A 14372-nucleotide genomic window follows, 5' to 3' on the forward strand; every position below is an offset into this window, starting at 1 on the left:
ACTAGCAGGAGGCATTGGGTCTGATGCTTAAACCAACTTAATTCGAAGCCTTTGATTTCAGAAGTTATGGCAATCACCAAAAAGGCTCATATTTGAGTTAACAGCATATGATCATAGTTTAAATTACATTAGTGCTTTCCATTAGAGTGCCCTGCTGTAAGTGGTCAAACAAGTCTAATACATCTTTGCCCAAGGGCTTTTCATTATGGTATTCACTTTAAGGGCTGAGAGGCCCTTAGAGCAAATCGTTAACCACTTGGACCCTAGCAACCCTTTTTCACAAAGCATTGCATTGTGAGTTTGTATTTTCGGTGAAGAGATTGGTGTAGAAGTCGGCTCTGTACTTGGTCTGCACTTCTTTCTCGCAACAGTGTAGAGAGAAAAATAAAAGTGCAGACCAAGTACAGAGCCGACTCAGGTTATGCGATTAAATATAGTGCTGGATATACAGTATGACACTCAACTCAACAAGATTTGTCAGCTATGTCTTCCTCAGGAGCTACTATGAAACAACCAAAATGTTTGGCTGCAACATGTCGAATAAATAACATTTATTTTACTGGAGTCTGCTTACAGGAGTCTGCTTACAGGAGTACAGGAATCAAATATTCCTTAGGTCAGATGAGCTTTCTGCTCTAATCCATACGTTTACCGGTTTGCACAAAAAGTTATACAGGAATAAGTACTTCAAAGTTTTCATACAAATCAACTTTATTTTAGACCATTGAAATCTCATAATCATTCAAAATTAATATTATTTAAAATGTTTGTTTTGACAAGGAGCTGTACAACTGAGCCAGGGGGGTGTGATCTAGAGAGTGAGCCGACAGTCACTCATGTAGGGGGGAAGAACCTCTTCGCTGGGTCTGCTCTTTTTCCACCAGAGGATCTAGTGGATGACAAAAACACATTTTAACACTTTCAACATTTTTCAAAAATGTTCAAAAATAGCACATGTACATGATTGATTGATTTTTCTTTCTAAGGAAGCCCAGCCCATATGGACTTACAGGACACAAGCTCAATTACGCTAAATTAATGCCCTACTTTGTCGTTTGACAATATCACGCCAAATAAGTTAAAAGAATCGCCGATCTACAAGCTCACACACACAACACATTGTGAGCTTGTAGATCTGCTATTTCTGCTGTGGGTTTTACAATATTTAACCACAGAAATGTATTCAGAGCGTGTGACTACATAATAGCTACATTCTAACAGGTTTTTTTGTTATATTTTCCTGAAAAGTAACAGTTGTGGACATACAAGGTTTCCACCCGACAGTGATGATATGGGCCTAGAGCAGTGGCTCCCAAACTGGGGATCTCCAAATTATTTTGGGGGTCCCCAGATGATTAGCTTTAAAAAAAAAATATTAGCGAATGTTCTCCTATAACGCCCCAAATAGGCACACCAGGTTTAATGTGGCTAAAGACGCCTAGAGGTCATAATTAAAGCAGTCTTACGTGAAGGCATGGCCCAGCTTTCTGATTCTTCCCCCCAGAGTTCCAGTGTTGGAAACCGTCCGGTACGCCGCGCTCAGTTCCGGGGATGTCAGAGGATCGAAATACACTGGAGAAACAGTGACAAACAGAACAGAAGAGATGTGTGAAGATCATTTCAGTTGTCTACCAGTTTATTCAGTGTTTTGTCACTCTCATTGTACAGTATGTCATTTATCAAGCATAATACATCTGTTTCTAGCTTTCACTGTCCACTGTTATATTCCCATAAGACAGCTGTAGATTAGATTTGAGTTTGGTAAAAGAAATGAGAGTAAACACAATATAACTTAAAACCCAGAAAATACACATAAAAGCGTAATAAAACACTAGAATTTTGTAGTGAATCGCAAATCTTTTCAAATGGGGTTTTACGGCCAAGTATGTATCAGTATGTATCAAATGACGGCAGATCCTAAGCTCATGTGTAATGTGTGTGTACCATTATTATGGCTAGCACCGCCCGTGGTTGGAGTGTCCTGCATCGTGGACAGCGCCTTCCAGTACGCTTCCGGGAACGAGAGCATGCGGCCAACAACCTGAGATTAAATTAACATGAAAATTAATTCCGGGCTGGAATACCACGGGCTGGAGTTTAAGGCCCGTGCAGGGCTCTGTTATGTACCAGCAAAGAGATTCTAACCTTAAGCTGAGAGTTTGTGTCTTTCAAGATGACCAGTGGGGTGGGATCCACCATCGCATGGCCAACAATGGTAGGTCCAAACACCCGGGCCAGGTTGTTATTGTCCATCTGACAATGGGGACTCTTCATGACCCTGGAAAGCACATTTAGTTTTTTTCAACATTTCCCTGTGAGAGCAAAATGTAATATGCTACCAGCACTTTCCTGGTGTTTTACTGTACATTGTCCTGTCATTACCAGGGATCTACACTACAGCATGTTGAATTGCACCCTGTATTTGTAGTATGAATGCTGCTCAGGTAGAAAAAAACAATTATTTTCTGCAATCAGCTCTATTTTGGTTTCCTGACTATGAAAAATAGACACGCTACAGACAGACAAATAAAGCCAGACAAACCTTAAGCTTCTACTAGGAGAATGAAACATTGATGTGGAGAAGACATATTTGAGAATTGTTCATTTATACCAGTGGTGTATAATAAACCTGTGCCATGGAGTGCCCACTGTTGTGGCCTTTCCTTCCAACAAAACACTACTACACCATCTGATCTCACTAATTAGCACCGCTTCAACCACAGAAAGGGTAACTAATTAGTGTCATTAGTATTGTTTGGATTAGTCTCGAGACAGACGCGTTGGCTCACTAAATGTTCAAATGCTTCTCAAAGTGGGGGCCGAGTTGAAAGGAGAGAGTGATGGGGGTATGTATGACAGTATATTGGGCATAAAGGGTCATTAAACCTAGGTACATTAGTTTGTTTTTCAGTTCAGGGTAAAACCTACAGCAAGGTAAAAACAAAAAAACTGCAGGCTAGTAAGCAATGTAGCTGTAGCTAATACAAATAATAATAAAGGGAGTGTTAGATTTAGGCGTGTCTGTGTAACCATGGTTATGCCAATGTTCATAATAGTCAACGGTAATGACAGTGCACATTGACATACCTAAATACGAAAAATATTTTTATTTGCTGCAGCCGTGTTGCTTACATCATGGTTACTATAAGGCAAGCCTTATGCAGTCTGCCATGTTGTTACAATGGGCAGGAAATCAAACTATACAATCTGTCTACTAGGGTTTCATCCCCCTTTAAGTGGTTACATTTATCTTCCTGAAAAACTAAATGGAGCTAGCACACAAACTGATTTCACCCACTACTTCGACACATCGAGGAGGACCTCAAATGGGAGACGCACACCACACACGTGAGGAAAAAGGCTCAGCAGCGACTGTACTGGCTCCGCCGCCTGAAGAAGCTTGGAGTAGGACATCGCATCCTCAGGCTATATTACAACAGTTCTGTTGAAGGCATCCTAACAGGCTGTGTCACGGCCTGGTACGGGAACTGCACTGCCCGAGAAAAGATCAGCCTACAGCGAGTAGTGCGATCGGCAGAGCGAATAATGGGAGGCGAGCTCCCAGCGCTCCAGGAACTGTACAAAAAGCGGTGCGTGGTCAAAGCCAAGCGCATCATCAAGGACAAGCACCACCCAAGTCACAAACTGTTCAAACCCCTACAACGACCGCGAGGGGCTCTACCGCAGTATCAAGAGTTCCACCACCAGGTTCTGGTGCAGTTTTAATCCGGCTGCTGTCAGAATGCTGAATGAGGCATAAGCCTTGTTCAGCAGCTGGTCGCAGACTTTTCTGGCTCTTCCTGAACACACCTGTGGATTATACCAGGGACAAATGACTTGGACTTAGCTCCCCCCTCGGACACACCTGTGGACTACACCAGGTACAAATGACTTTTTGTTGCACTCCCTCATGGAGCTACTTGCGGATTATACTAGGGTCAGTCCACCCTAGGTGGACACGCACTGACCTTTTGCACCTTAATCCCATGTATAACGCACTGACTTTTTTGTCTTTTTTTAATTGTGCTCTTTTTTCTCTAAGCACCTTAACGTCCATAAGTATATCATGCACAGTATAAGTATAACATGCACAGTATACATACATTGCTGCTATGCTCAGGCACCTTAGTTTTTTATTATCTCAGGTACTTTGTAAATATGTAGATAACTTGTCTGGCCTTCTGTTGTTCTCTTGTTTTGATCTCCTTCCCACTTGCCCCCCCCCCTCTTCTTCTCCCCCCCCCCCCCTCTTCTTTCTATGGAAATTAACGTTGCGATGGGAACGATGTACAAAAACGAATTTCACCCACTTTTTTACCTTGTAAACCTGTGATGTGACAATAAACCTGATTCTGATTCTGATTCTACTTTACACCTGTGATGTGACAAAGATGATTCTGATTCAGAAGTTGCCTTGCATTCTACCTTTTCTACACAAAAGTAAAATTCCCCAACAAGTAAATGCTGTTCGTCTGAAAGAACATTATCCAAGTACACCCTATGAGACAGAGGAGATGGTACAACCTGTAACAGCAGCACTTACTTCTGTAAGTGAAGCATGAGGAAGGCCAGAGTGTCTCTATTGACCTTTGGCAAGTCTCCGATGGCCTGGTACATGAGGGATGCGGCATTCTCCTCATCAGCCATCTCTGGAACACACACACACACACACACACACACACACACACACACACACACACACACACACACACACACACACACACACACACACACACACACACACACACACACACACACACACACACACACACACACACACACACACACACACACACACACACACACACACACACACACACACACACACACACACACACAATGGAACACACATGGGAGAAGATGAGCCAACAAGGCTACAGTTTTCCCCGCTGCATGAGCTGCAGCTACAGACTACTGGTGCAACACAAACAGTTAATTGAGCTATTCGATTTTAATCTACCATTAAACCTAGGGTCCCTAGGCGAAAACGTTGAAAATACCGTAAAAAGAATAGACGATCTGCAAGCTCAAAACTCGTTACAAAGTAATCGAGTTGCAGCCCTACTACCATCTTCAGGAGAGGTTTGCATGGGATGAGTCTTGTATATGATATTAAACATACCTGCGGCCAGCATGAATGTAGCATGGAGCTTGAAGGTTATCAGTGGCTCTTTCAGCTTCCTAAAGAAATCCTTCAGGAGGCCACAGATGACGTGTATCTCATCCACTTGGCTGAGATACAGCGTTCCTTTCCCTTGGATGTACTTCTCCCTCAGTTCCTTCACCATGCGCTCACTCCCAGGAACGCGGTACAGTCCCCTCTGTCGCACGGGAAGAGGTGAGGGGGTAGACCGCTAAATTAGTGTCGTTTGGTTAATGGACGCATCTCAAGAGGTGAATTACACTGCTGGGATACTCACCTCCTTAAGTCCCCTCCTCTCAATTTCACCCACACACTTCACCACCAAGTCGGGGACTCTTGGTTGGGTCGATGGCGCGAAGCTCTCCAGAGTGTCCTGAAGATGACACACACACACATTTTATAATCTGATAAAAAAATCCTACCAGCAAAAAACAAACCCTTTATCGTCTGTCTGCAAAAACCTAGCTACAAGCGCACAGCAAGAGATCGGCCATTTTAGCCAATGCCCCAAAATAGGGACATCAGGTTAAGACTGTGGGTTTTATAAGTATGTAACCAAATAAAATTAACCAGACAGACTTAACAAGATATTGTGACCCCACAGACAACTTAACACGAGATTGTGATTAAATAACTATTGAATCCATTATGGAACAGCAACAGACATGTATCTACCCTCCCCCCACCCCATTTCCTGAAAACAAACTGTTTTGGACATACAGTACATTGGTTTCTACCAGACAGAATGGTTAATGAGTACCACGCTCCATGCACCTGTTGTCCACGAGGATTGTGCGTCCTAGAAGGGGTGCAGACTTCACGACACATCATCTTGCACTCGGGATGTGCGATGACGCGGCAGTCTCTGCACTTCACTGCCATCTTCCCGAAGCGGAGCCTCTTGCCGCACGGCACGCATGTCTCTCGCCCGATCACCTAAAAAGAGCCGTAATTATGTTTGGTGGCGAGTAGCCATGTTTTTCCACTGCAGGGTCATTTTTCGCCTCCGAGCAGGCACAGTATGTACCACCCAGTGCTGGACCAAGTGCTCAACCCCCAGTACTTTAGTACAAATTTGACAGCAAATTTCACTTGTAGTTGACTAATATTTGACCAGGAGTATCTATGTTTTGACTAGAGTACTTTCTTCTAAAAATACAGTATTCAAAAGTAGAATTACAAAGCACATTTTCTTTGTATTATCAATGCATCGCTGTATTGAAATGTCCTACATTATCCAACAAAATTTGATTTTCCAGAAATGTAAAAAGATAAAATAGTGAAAACAGAAGATGAGTTGCTTGTAGATCAGCTTTTTTCGCTATATTTGAAATGGGGCTTCATAGTGTGATTCATTCATAATATTTGTTTACAATATTTGTCTTTTACTTGAGTACTGTATTTTACATGAGTATTTGGATACTTATGACTTTCACTCTACATTTCAATGTACTTTGTTGCTGTCACTGTGTACCAAGCCCAGCAACACAACATAAGTTTGTATGGATCTGCTAGTGAAGCTCCCTTTTAAATTTTGGACTAATTCATAGTTATTTCTACTTAAGTATGATCCGGGACGATAAGAGATGGAGACATTTACAACAGTAAATGAAAAATCAGCATTTGAAAAGAACCCAGACCTCTAATAGACAGGTCCAGTGCACTCGCAATTTCAACAACTAAAAGGGATAGTTCACCCACAAAATGACTTTTTTCTATCTATTAGTCACCTCATGGATACTTGAATATATGGATATTTTTGGTCACATTCCTAAGCCAATAATTTGATGACCGGTTCGCTGGTCATCAAATTATTGGCTTAGGAATGCGACAAAAACAAAACAACATCCTTGAATTCAAGTCTCCATGGGGTGACTAATCGATAAAGACAATTTTTGTTTTGTTTTTTTTTGCTTGTAGATTGGCCATTTTGGGCTAATGTTCTGCCCAGAATAGGGACGCTAGGGTTCAGGTGGTTAAAATAAGTTTGATTAAGTGTAGCTTAATCAAGTTTCTTTTCATACTGTTTTAGTCTGGAAGTTGTGCTTCACAGCTGCTTCCACGATGGGAGGAGTGAAAACCAAAGTCCAGCCGACTTCGATAGTCTCCTCCATCTCTGCCATCGTCTCCCACGGTGCAGTGTGCTCCAGGATAGAAGGGTCCGGGCCCCCCTGGCCCGCAAGATCACAGGGGGACTCATCTGTTAATTTATTTACGGAAAAACACAAAGTAAAAATGTAGAGATTTAGAGGTTTCTGCCCAACGATATACATTTTATTTATTTTTCCCCATGGCCCCCTAGTGGTCTGTGGACCAAACATCGTCTTGCACAACAATAAAACATCCTTTGAGGGAGAGAGAGAATGATGATGTGTGTAACAACAGTGGTGTAAAGTAAACAAGTACATTTACTCAACGCATTGTGAGCTTGTAGATCTGACATTTCCAAAAGATTTTTAGACATTTGAAAACTTGTGAAATGGGACATTCTGCATAAGGAGTACTTTCTACTTTAAGTACATTTTGATGCCAATACTTTTGTACTTTTACTCAAGTACATTTTTAATACGTGACTTCTACTTGTAACAGAGTATATCTACCGTAAATTTCGGACTATAAGCCGCGACTTTTTTCCCATTTTCGACCCTGCGGCTTATATACTGTAACGGTGCGGCTTATCTATGGATTTTTACAGCTAACGGCCACTAGGGGACCTCCTAAATCTATGGATTTTACACCCGCGGCTTATAGTCCAGTGCAGCTTATATATGTTCCAAACATTCAATTTAGCTGCTGCGGCTTATAGTCAGGTGCGGCTTATAGTGCGAAAATTACGGTACATTGCAGTATCGATACATTTGAGTACTTTTCCACCAATGACTGGTAGCAAAGTACACCTTAATTCCTCACCTCTGAAGGAAACCAGTTCTTCTGTTATGATGGGTACCCTCTCCTGGGTGATGTTTATCACCATGTGAACTGGGCCTGCGTGATCAGGGGTCGTGACAGTAGCCATCACGGTGGTCTCCATTTCCTGACAACAGAGGGTAGAAAGAAGGGTTCTTACGTTTATTCTCTTTTTCCACAAGTACAAACGACATACAAACAGGCATTCCAAATGAATGTGTAATGTATTACACATATTACACATATTATTGTATTGTATTGTTTTATTGGATCTTGTTTAGTCGATACACTTATTTGTTTTAGCTCTTGCTCATTTGATTTAGCTATTTGTCTCATCTGTTTAAGAAAGTAGGCAGCTGATATATTGCACTTTTACCTTAGCGCTAGGTATACTCTTGTTGCTTGTTTTAGCAGAAAATGCACTTAGGACTTCTGGTGATTAGTAGTTTCGTTCCCTACCTATGTTGAATGCACTTATTGTAAGTCGCTTTGGATAAAAGCGTCTGCTAAATGACTAATGTAATGTAATGTAATGTAATGCAAGTACAGGGCTGCAACGATTAGTGCGTTTTTTTAAAACGCACTAATTTTCAAACATGGCATGAAAATGTTTGACTGGCAGGCAGAAAGGCTACGATCCAGGAATATTTCCACCTGACAGGACATCTGTACTGAGAAGGAAGAAGCCCTACTGTGGACAGATGGATGAAGCAACAAAAAGCACCTCCGTGGCCCCCTGGGAGGTGCTCTGAGGCCCACTAGTGGGTGAGTGGTGTAGTGTGTGCAAATGTCATGTCACTAGGGAATGATAATATTTTTCCAAACTGAAAAACATTAACTGAAACATTATGCGTCAACTTTCAGAGCCTAAAGACAATTGTGTTTGAGTTCTTCCTATCCCCCACTTATAAGTGGCAAGTTACGCCTCTTTAAACAGAGAGGTATATCAGCCTCTGATTAGAATGACCTAAATAGCTGGAACTAAAAGCCACTACATGTTTCACAGCATCCTCAAGGGTCAAGCCTAGTTTCACTTCAGTGGGTAGAACACATCACCCTTCAGAAACTCATCTGCTCTTCCTCAATGTGGCCAAATACTAAATCAGCAAAAGATAGAACACAAACAATGTTTGAAAGAATGTCATGTTGCACTGAATGCGCTCTCTGGTGGTTGATTGACCTAAACTTTTTCAGTTTAATCATTCATAATGCCATGAAAAGGCTTGTGTCGTAATGCAAAATGTCCCGTGTAATTTCGTCATGTCTGGTCCTTTGGCAACACAGGAAATTACTTAACAAGTTTAACATTTGATTATGTTGACACATAGGGGTTTAATAGATGCTAGAAAAGACTTTCCAGTGCTGCACGAAGGCACACTTATTAGATTTATCCGACAATGAAGGTGAACAATAATTAATTAACAGTCAAATAATCACTCCACATTCACCTTGTCCTGAGGTCTCTCCAGTAACTCTCCAGATGTGTTAGCCATCCTCGCCCGCCTCGAGGGTGCATTGCATACAGATGGTGCCATTGATGACCTCTGTTAAACAAAAAGTGGATTACTTTCCAACATTGTTGATAGTGGGTTGAGATCAAATTAAGTCTCAATCCCCAAGGGGTGAATGGGTTGTGACGCCAGTAGCATGGCATAGATGGAGAGCTATAATAGAAGGATGAGGATTTAGCTGCAAGATATACTTCCAAGTACAGTACATCCCCAATTTCAGGTGACTGAATAATACCACACTATCAAAATGGTTGCGTTCATGTTTTGTGAGACTTACCCTCTTTTCTCTGGCCCTCGACCTCAGGGGTCTAATAATAGTCGTGTCAAAGTCCTGAATAAATTCAAAAGAAAAGTCAGGGGTAAAACGGTGCCTGCCACTGTGTCACATCTCCTCTACTGTATGTACATAGGGCTGTCAGGATTATAAAATGTAAGTTGACGATTGATTGTCATACAAATAATTGCGATTAATGATGTAATTGCGTTTTTGGCATTGAACATTGGAACATAATGAATAAACATTTAATTTAGATCGCTTTTTAGGCTTCGTAAGAAGAAATGACTGATAATAACCTGAGTGTTGCATTGCAGCCAGTGTTGCAATGCTGAATTGGAATGTGGTTGCACTCTATTTTAATGACGTGATGCGCACGTTGCTTAACACCTACACTACAGGTCACACAATGGACAATTGATATGCATCTAGGCTCATTCCTATGTTAATCCACCCGGTGCGAGTCGGGAGCCTTTGTAAACTTTGTTGAGGTGTGAATTTAAAGTCGCTTATGCGTGTGCCTGCGCGTGCTCCTGGTCAAATAGGTTCCTGCACGGCGTGCAAGGCCGTCCCATGAGCAATGCAACCCTGATTGCAGCGCTGTGAGCCATTTACGTACTCCACCGTTATATGACGTGACATGAAGTAGGGCATTAATATAAAAAAAGTTTTTGTCCGACAGCAACAATATATAAAATATTACACACACTACATGACAATAATTTCTAAAACACCACCTTATTCTCGCTTGAAATGGTCATACTGTACCATGTCATCATCCGTTTTATCATAACTGATATCCGAGTGAGAAAACGAGGACCCATCAATGACATTCAACCTGGGAACAAAGTCCATGGATTAGTCGAGGTAAGAGAAAATCAAATGTAGTGTTAGCCAAACACTGTACCTCAAAACAATATGATGAGACATTATTTGGGGAATTGATTATTGGAATTTTCTGAATATATGTGTACAACTGAATGCATTTGAGACCCGGAAAAATACAATATTTATGTTACAATATTACACAACCAAAATCCCAGACTATAGTCTTAAATTACAATGTTTATGAACAGACAGGTGACAAATTAAAATAAAACAACCTGAATAACTCAATGGAGAAAACAGAGAATGCATCCGCTACAATACAGGTGAACTGCATGATACAATTAATAAGTTCACATCCGATCATGTTCGGAGGCATGTATAAAAATGTTAAGCAGGCGCAGTTGACCTCGATTTTGGATCTAGATGGCAAGAGACAAAGATGTGACTAAGAAAGAGGGTTCATTATTGGGTCACGGATGGCAGGAGCTTCAGTCACAGACTCAACTGGCATATCGTTGCTGTGGGGCAGAAACCTCTTGTCCCCATATTTTAACTTTTTGAGTTTTTTCATAAATAAATGATCATACTACAGCGTCACACAAAAACATCAAAAGCAGCAGATCCACAAGCTCGAAATACGGCGTGAAGTGACGCGTTTTGAGCTTTTAGATCTGCCACCCTTTTCCATTTTTGAATCCTGAAAAGTAACAGTTTTGGACATACTGCATGAGGTTTCCACCCAACAGAGACGATATATGGCATACACCAAGGCGCCAGTTAGGCGCGAATGCTTGGGGTCGGGGGGGCTCTTATGCATTTTCCTGCCATGGGTCCACTTGTCCACTCAAGACAGGGTCACTACAAATCAATAGTTATGAGTGATCACCCTTCATCCTACGATGAAACCCTTCCATCCTGATGGTAGTGGTCTCTTCCAGGATGACAATGGCTCCATCCACAGGGAACGAGGGGTCATTGAATTCTTAAATTATATCATATGCTATGACCAGTCCCCTGACCGCAACCCAACTCAACACCAATAGGAGATTTTTGACCGACGTGCTAGACAGTGCGTTCCACCACCACCATCAACACATAGAAATTAGGGAATATCTTTTGTTAGAATGGAGTTCCATCCCTCCAGTAGTTGTATGTATCCAGTATGTATCCAATCTAACTTCAAGGCACAATTAAGCTGTTCTTTTTGTTTTGTGGACACCTTATGACACTTTGTTGGCGTTTCCCTTTTGTTTGTCACCCGTCTGCACATCGGCCATCTCTAGAAGCAACATTCAGTGTTTTTTTTTAACCCCTAAAAAATGAAATATGTATTACCTGTTGCCGTACTGCTGGTTGACATTGGCCACCCTGTCGTCAAAACGGGCGAGGAGGGATTTCTGCTCATCATTGAGACATGCAACGGCTTTGGTGTCATGGATCAGGATGTCACACACCAACTGCATCCTTCTCTCCTGCAAAGGAGCGAATGATGCATGCAATTAAGTCAGCGATTCCAAACCTGTGGGCCGAGGCCCACTGATGGGCTGTGAGGGTATTGCAAGTGGGCCCCCAAATAATTGGCAAATATTAAGACTTTAATGATAATATAACATTAAAATAATGTTTTAAAAAACAAGTTTTCATTGTGATATCGATAAATAGGAAATTTAGGTTCACCATGTTGGTCCTATTCATCCATCCCCATATCTGAAAATGCTTTGTGCCAGACACCTTCAAGATTTTACAAAAAAATTCCAAAATAGATGTACAAGCTCGCAGAGCGGCATGAAGTGGCGCGCTGTGAGCTTGAATATCTGCCATTTTTGAGAACCACTGTTCTAAATCCTGTGAGTTTTCTGAAAAACGATTGTTGCTATATAAAAATAGATGCTTTCCCGGTTTTAAATGGGTTAAGTGGTCAGATGTGTGGGCTGCAAACACTTATTTTCAAGTTGGCCCTGATCTAGAAATGGAAAAGGGAGCCGGGAACCCCTGAATTAAGTAATCCCAAATCCTGTCAACATCACGGTTGCTCTGTGTAGGGACTCACCAGATTCAGATAGTCCACCTCCATCTTATGGCGCCTCTTTATTTCTAGGTCCACCTGGTTGCGGGCGTGTTTCAGCTGGACCTCGAGCCCAGCCTTGGCCACATCAGAATTCACCAGCCGTTCCTTGTAGGTTTTCAGCTCATGTTCTGCATGATGCCATTTCTTCCTCATGGCCTCAAAGTTTTTCACCATGTCCTTGAATACTGCAATTAAAAAGAGGGGATAAATCAATGCATGCACAGTTGTATTGTACTTGAGTAGCTCACCAGTCACTACTATGATTAAGATGGAAGTGATGCAGAGAACTGCCATGACCTACAGTATTGTGCACCAACTCATGGGGGCTATTCACCTGGTTCCTAGGCTGTGTTTTCCACTTCCTGTCGATTTGATCCAATGAAATCCAATGAAACTGGTCAGATGACCAATGATATCCAATGAAATCGACAGGAAGTGGAAAACACAGCCTAGGAAACAGGTGAATAGGAAACATCCGGGGGGGAAATGCTGAAATTATAGCCAAATAGTGTCAAAGAAAACTAACATGGTTTACAATGGTGTAACGTAACCTATGCGTTTTTACTCCATTGCAAACAAGTTTAAATAAAAAGTACAATATTTGTCTCCGATGTATAGTGGATTAGAAGTATCGAAAATTGGAAATACTCCTTTAAAGCAAAAATTTCTCAAAAGTGGACTTAAGTACAGTACTAGTAGGCTACTTTGCTACTTTCCACCACTGTATTAAGTTTTAACTTAATCCCTATTTTATGCAATTGTCCAGCACCTTGTAATGCTTTGAAAGGGGTTTGAACATAGTTATACTTTAATCAGAAGAAGTAGACCCATTTTATTTTAAAAAGCATAAGTAGAATACGTTTATTCTACTAAGTTTCTTACCGAGCTCTGTGGCCTGTGCATCAGAATTCTGGCGGATCATGTCCTGATACAGCTCCATTACAATAACACAACACACAAACTATATCCTCAGATAATTATTACACAACAACTCCAGTCCCAAGCAAGCTGAAGGGCATGCAAATGACAGGAATTAACTTCTGTAGGCTATACAGGCAACCGTAACGAGACACACCTGTTGAGTTTTGGGCATAGACCAATTATTTGTTTACGTTTTTTTTTGGGCCGTTGCATCTGGATCCTATAGCCCAGAAATCCCAATCATCCATGATCCCATAGTCCGGGAGGATGCTCCAGTTGCGTCGTTCCTTATTGGCTAGTCCAGTCAGTGGTTCTCAAAGTTTTTTTTATGTCTATGACCGATTCTTTGTCAAGTCCCGCCCGTGGTTGTGCAGCTTGAGCCCCTCTTGTAGATCTGCTATTTTTGAATAGCCAGACATACATGGATAAAGTGGTTAAAATCATTGTGGTGCCGTTATAAATAATACATTTAGCTGGGGACCTCTTAGAAGTAGAATCCCCCCGAGGACCCCTGGGGGTCCCCGGAACCCACTTTGAGAACCACTGGGCTATAATAGTCGACTTTCTCCCAGGTAGGTTTTGTATACCTTTAATGTTTTTGTGTGTTTGTTTCCACGTAACAAACTTGTATTAATTGCTTCTGTAGGGTGCATCATGTCTGCATGCAACACATCCTTTGTGACGTTTGTAAATAAACCAACAAATTATGCTTGAATTGGG

The 14372-nt window shown here is 41.7% G+C and overlaps 1 protein-coding gene across 1 annotated transcript; it reads right to left on the minus strand.

Annotated features, from left to right (window-relative positions):
• Nucleotides 1-1807: 1807 nt before the first annotated feature.
• On the minus strand, nt 1808-13671 carry LOC308073380 (rac GTPase-activating protein 1-like; the record flags this gene model as incomplete). Its single annotated transcript, XM_080412251.1, has 13 exons — nt 1808-2278; nt 4544-4649; nt 5123-5321; nt 5421-5516; nt 5918-6079; nt 7168-7343; nt 8054-8177; nt 9499-9594; nt 9839-9892; nt 10604-10673; nt 11999-12135; nt 12714-12916; nt 13614-13671. 13 exons carry the CDS (start codon nt 13669-13671, stop codon nt 2098-2100), a joined length of 1662 nt encoding a protein of 553 aa, XP_080268377.1. The 3' UTR covers nt 1808-2097.
• Nucleotides 13672-14372: the final 701 nt, after the last annotated feature.

Source organism: Gymnoscopelus braueri, assembly GCF_963280865.1.
Source record: "Gymnoscopelus braueri genome assembly, chromosome: 18".
NCBI classification, from domain to species: domain Eukaryota; kingdom Metazoa; phylum Chordata; class Actinopteri; order Myctophiformes; family Myctophidae; genus Gymnoscopelus; species Gymnoscopelus braueri.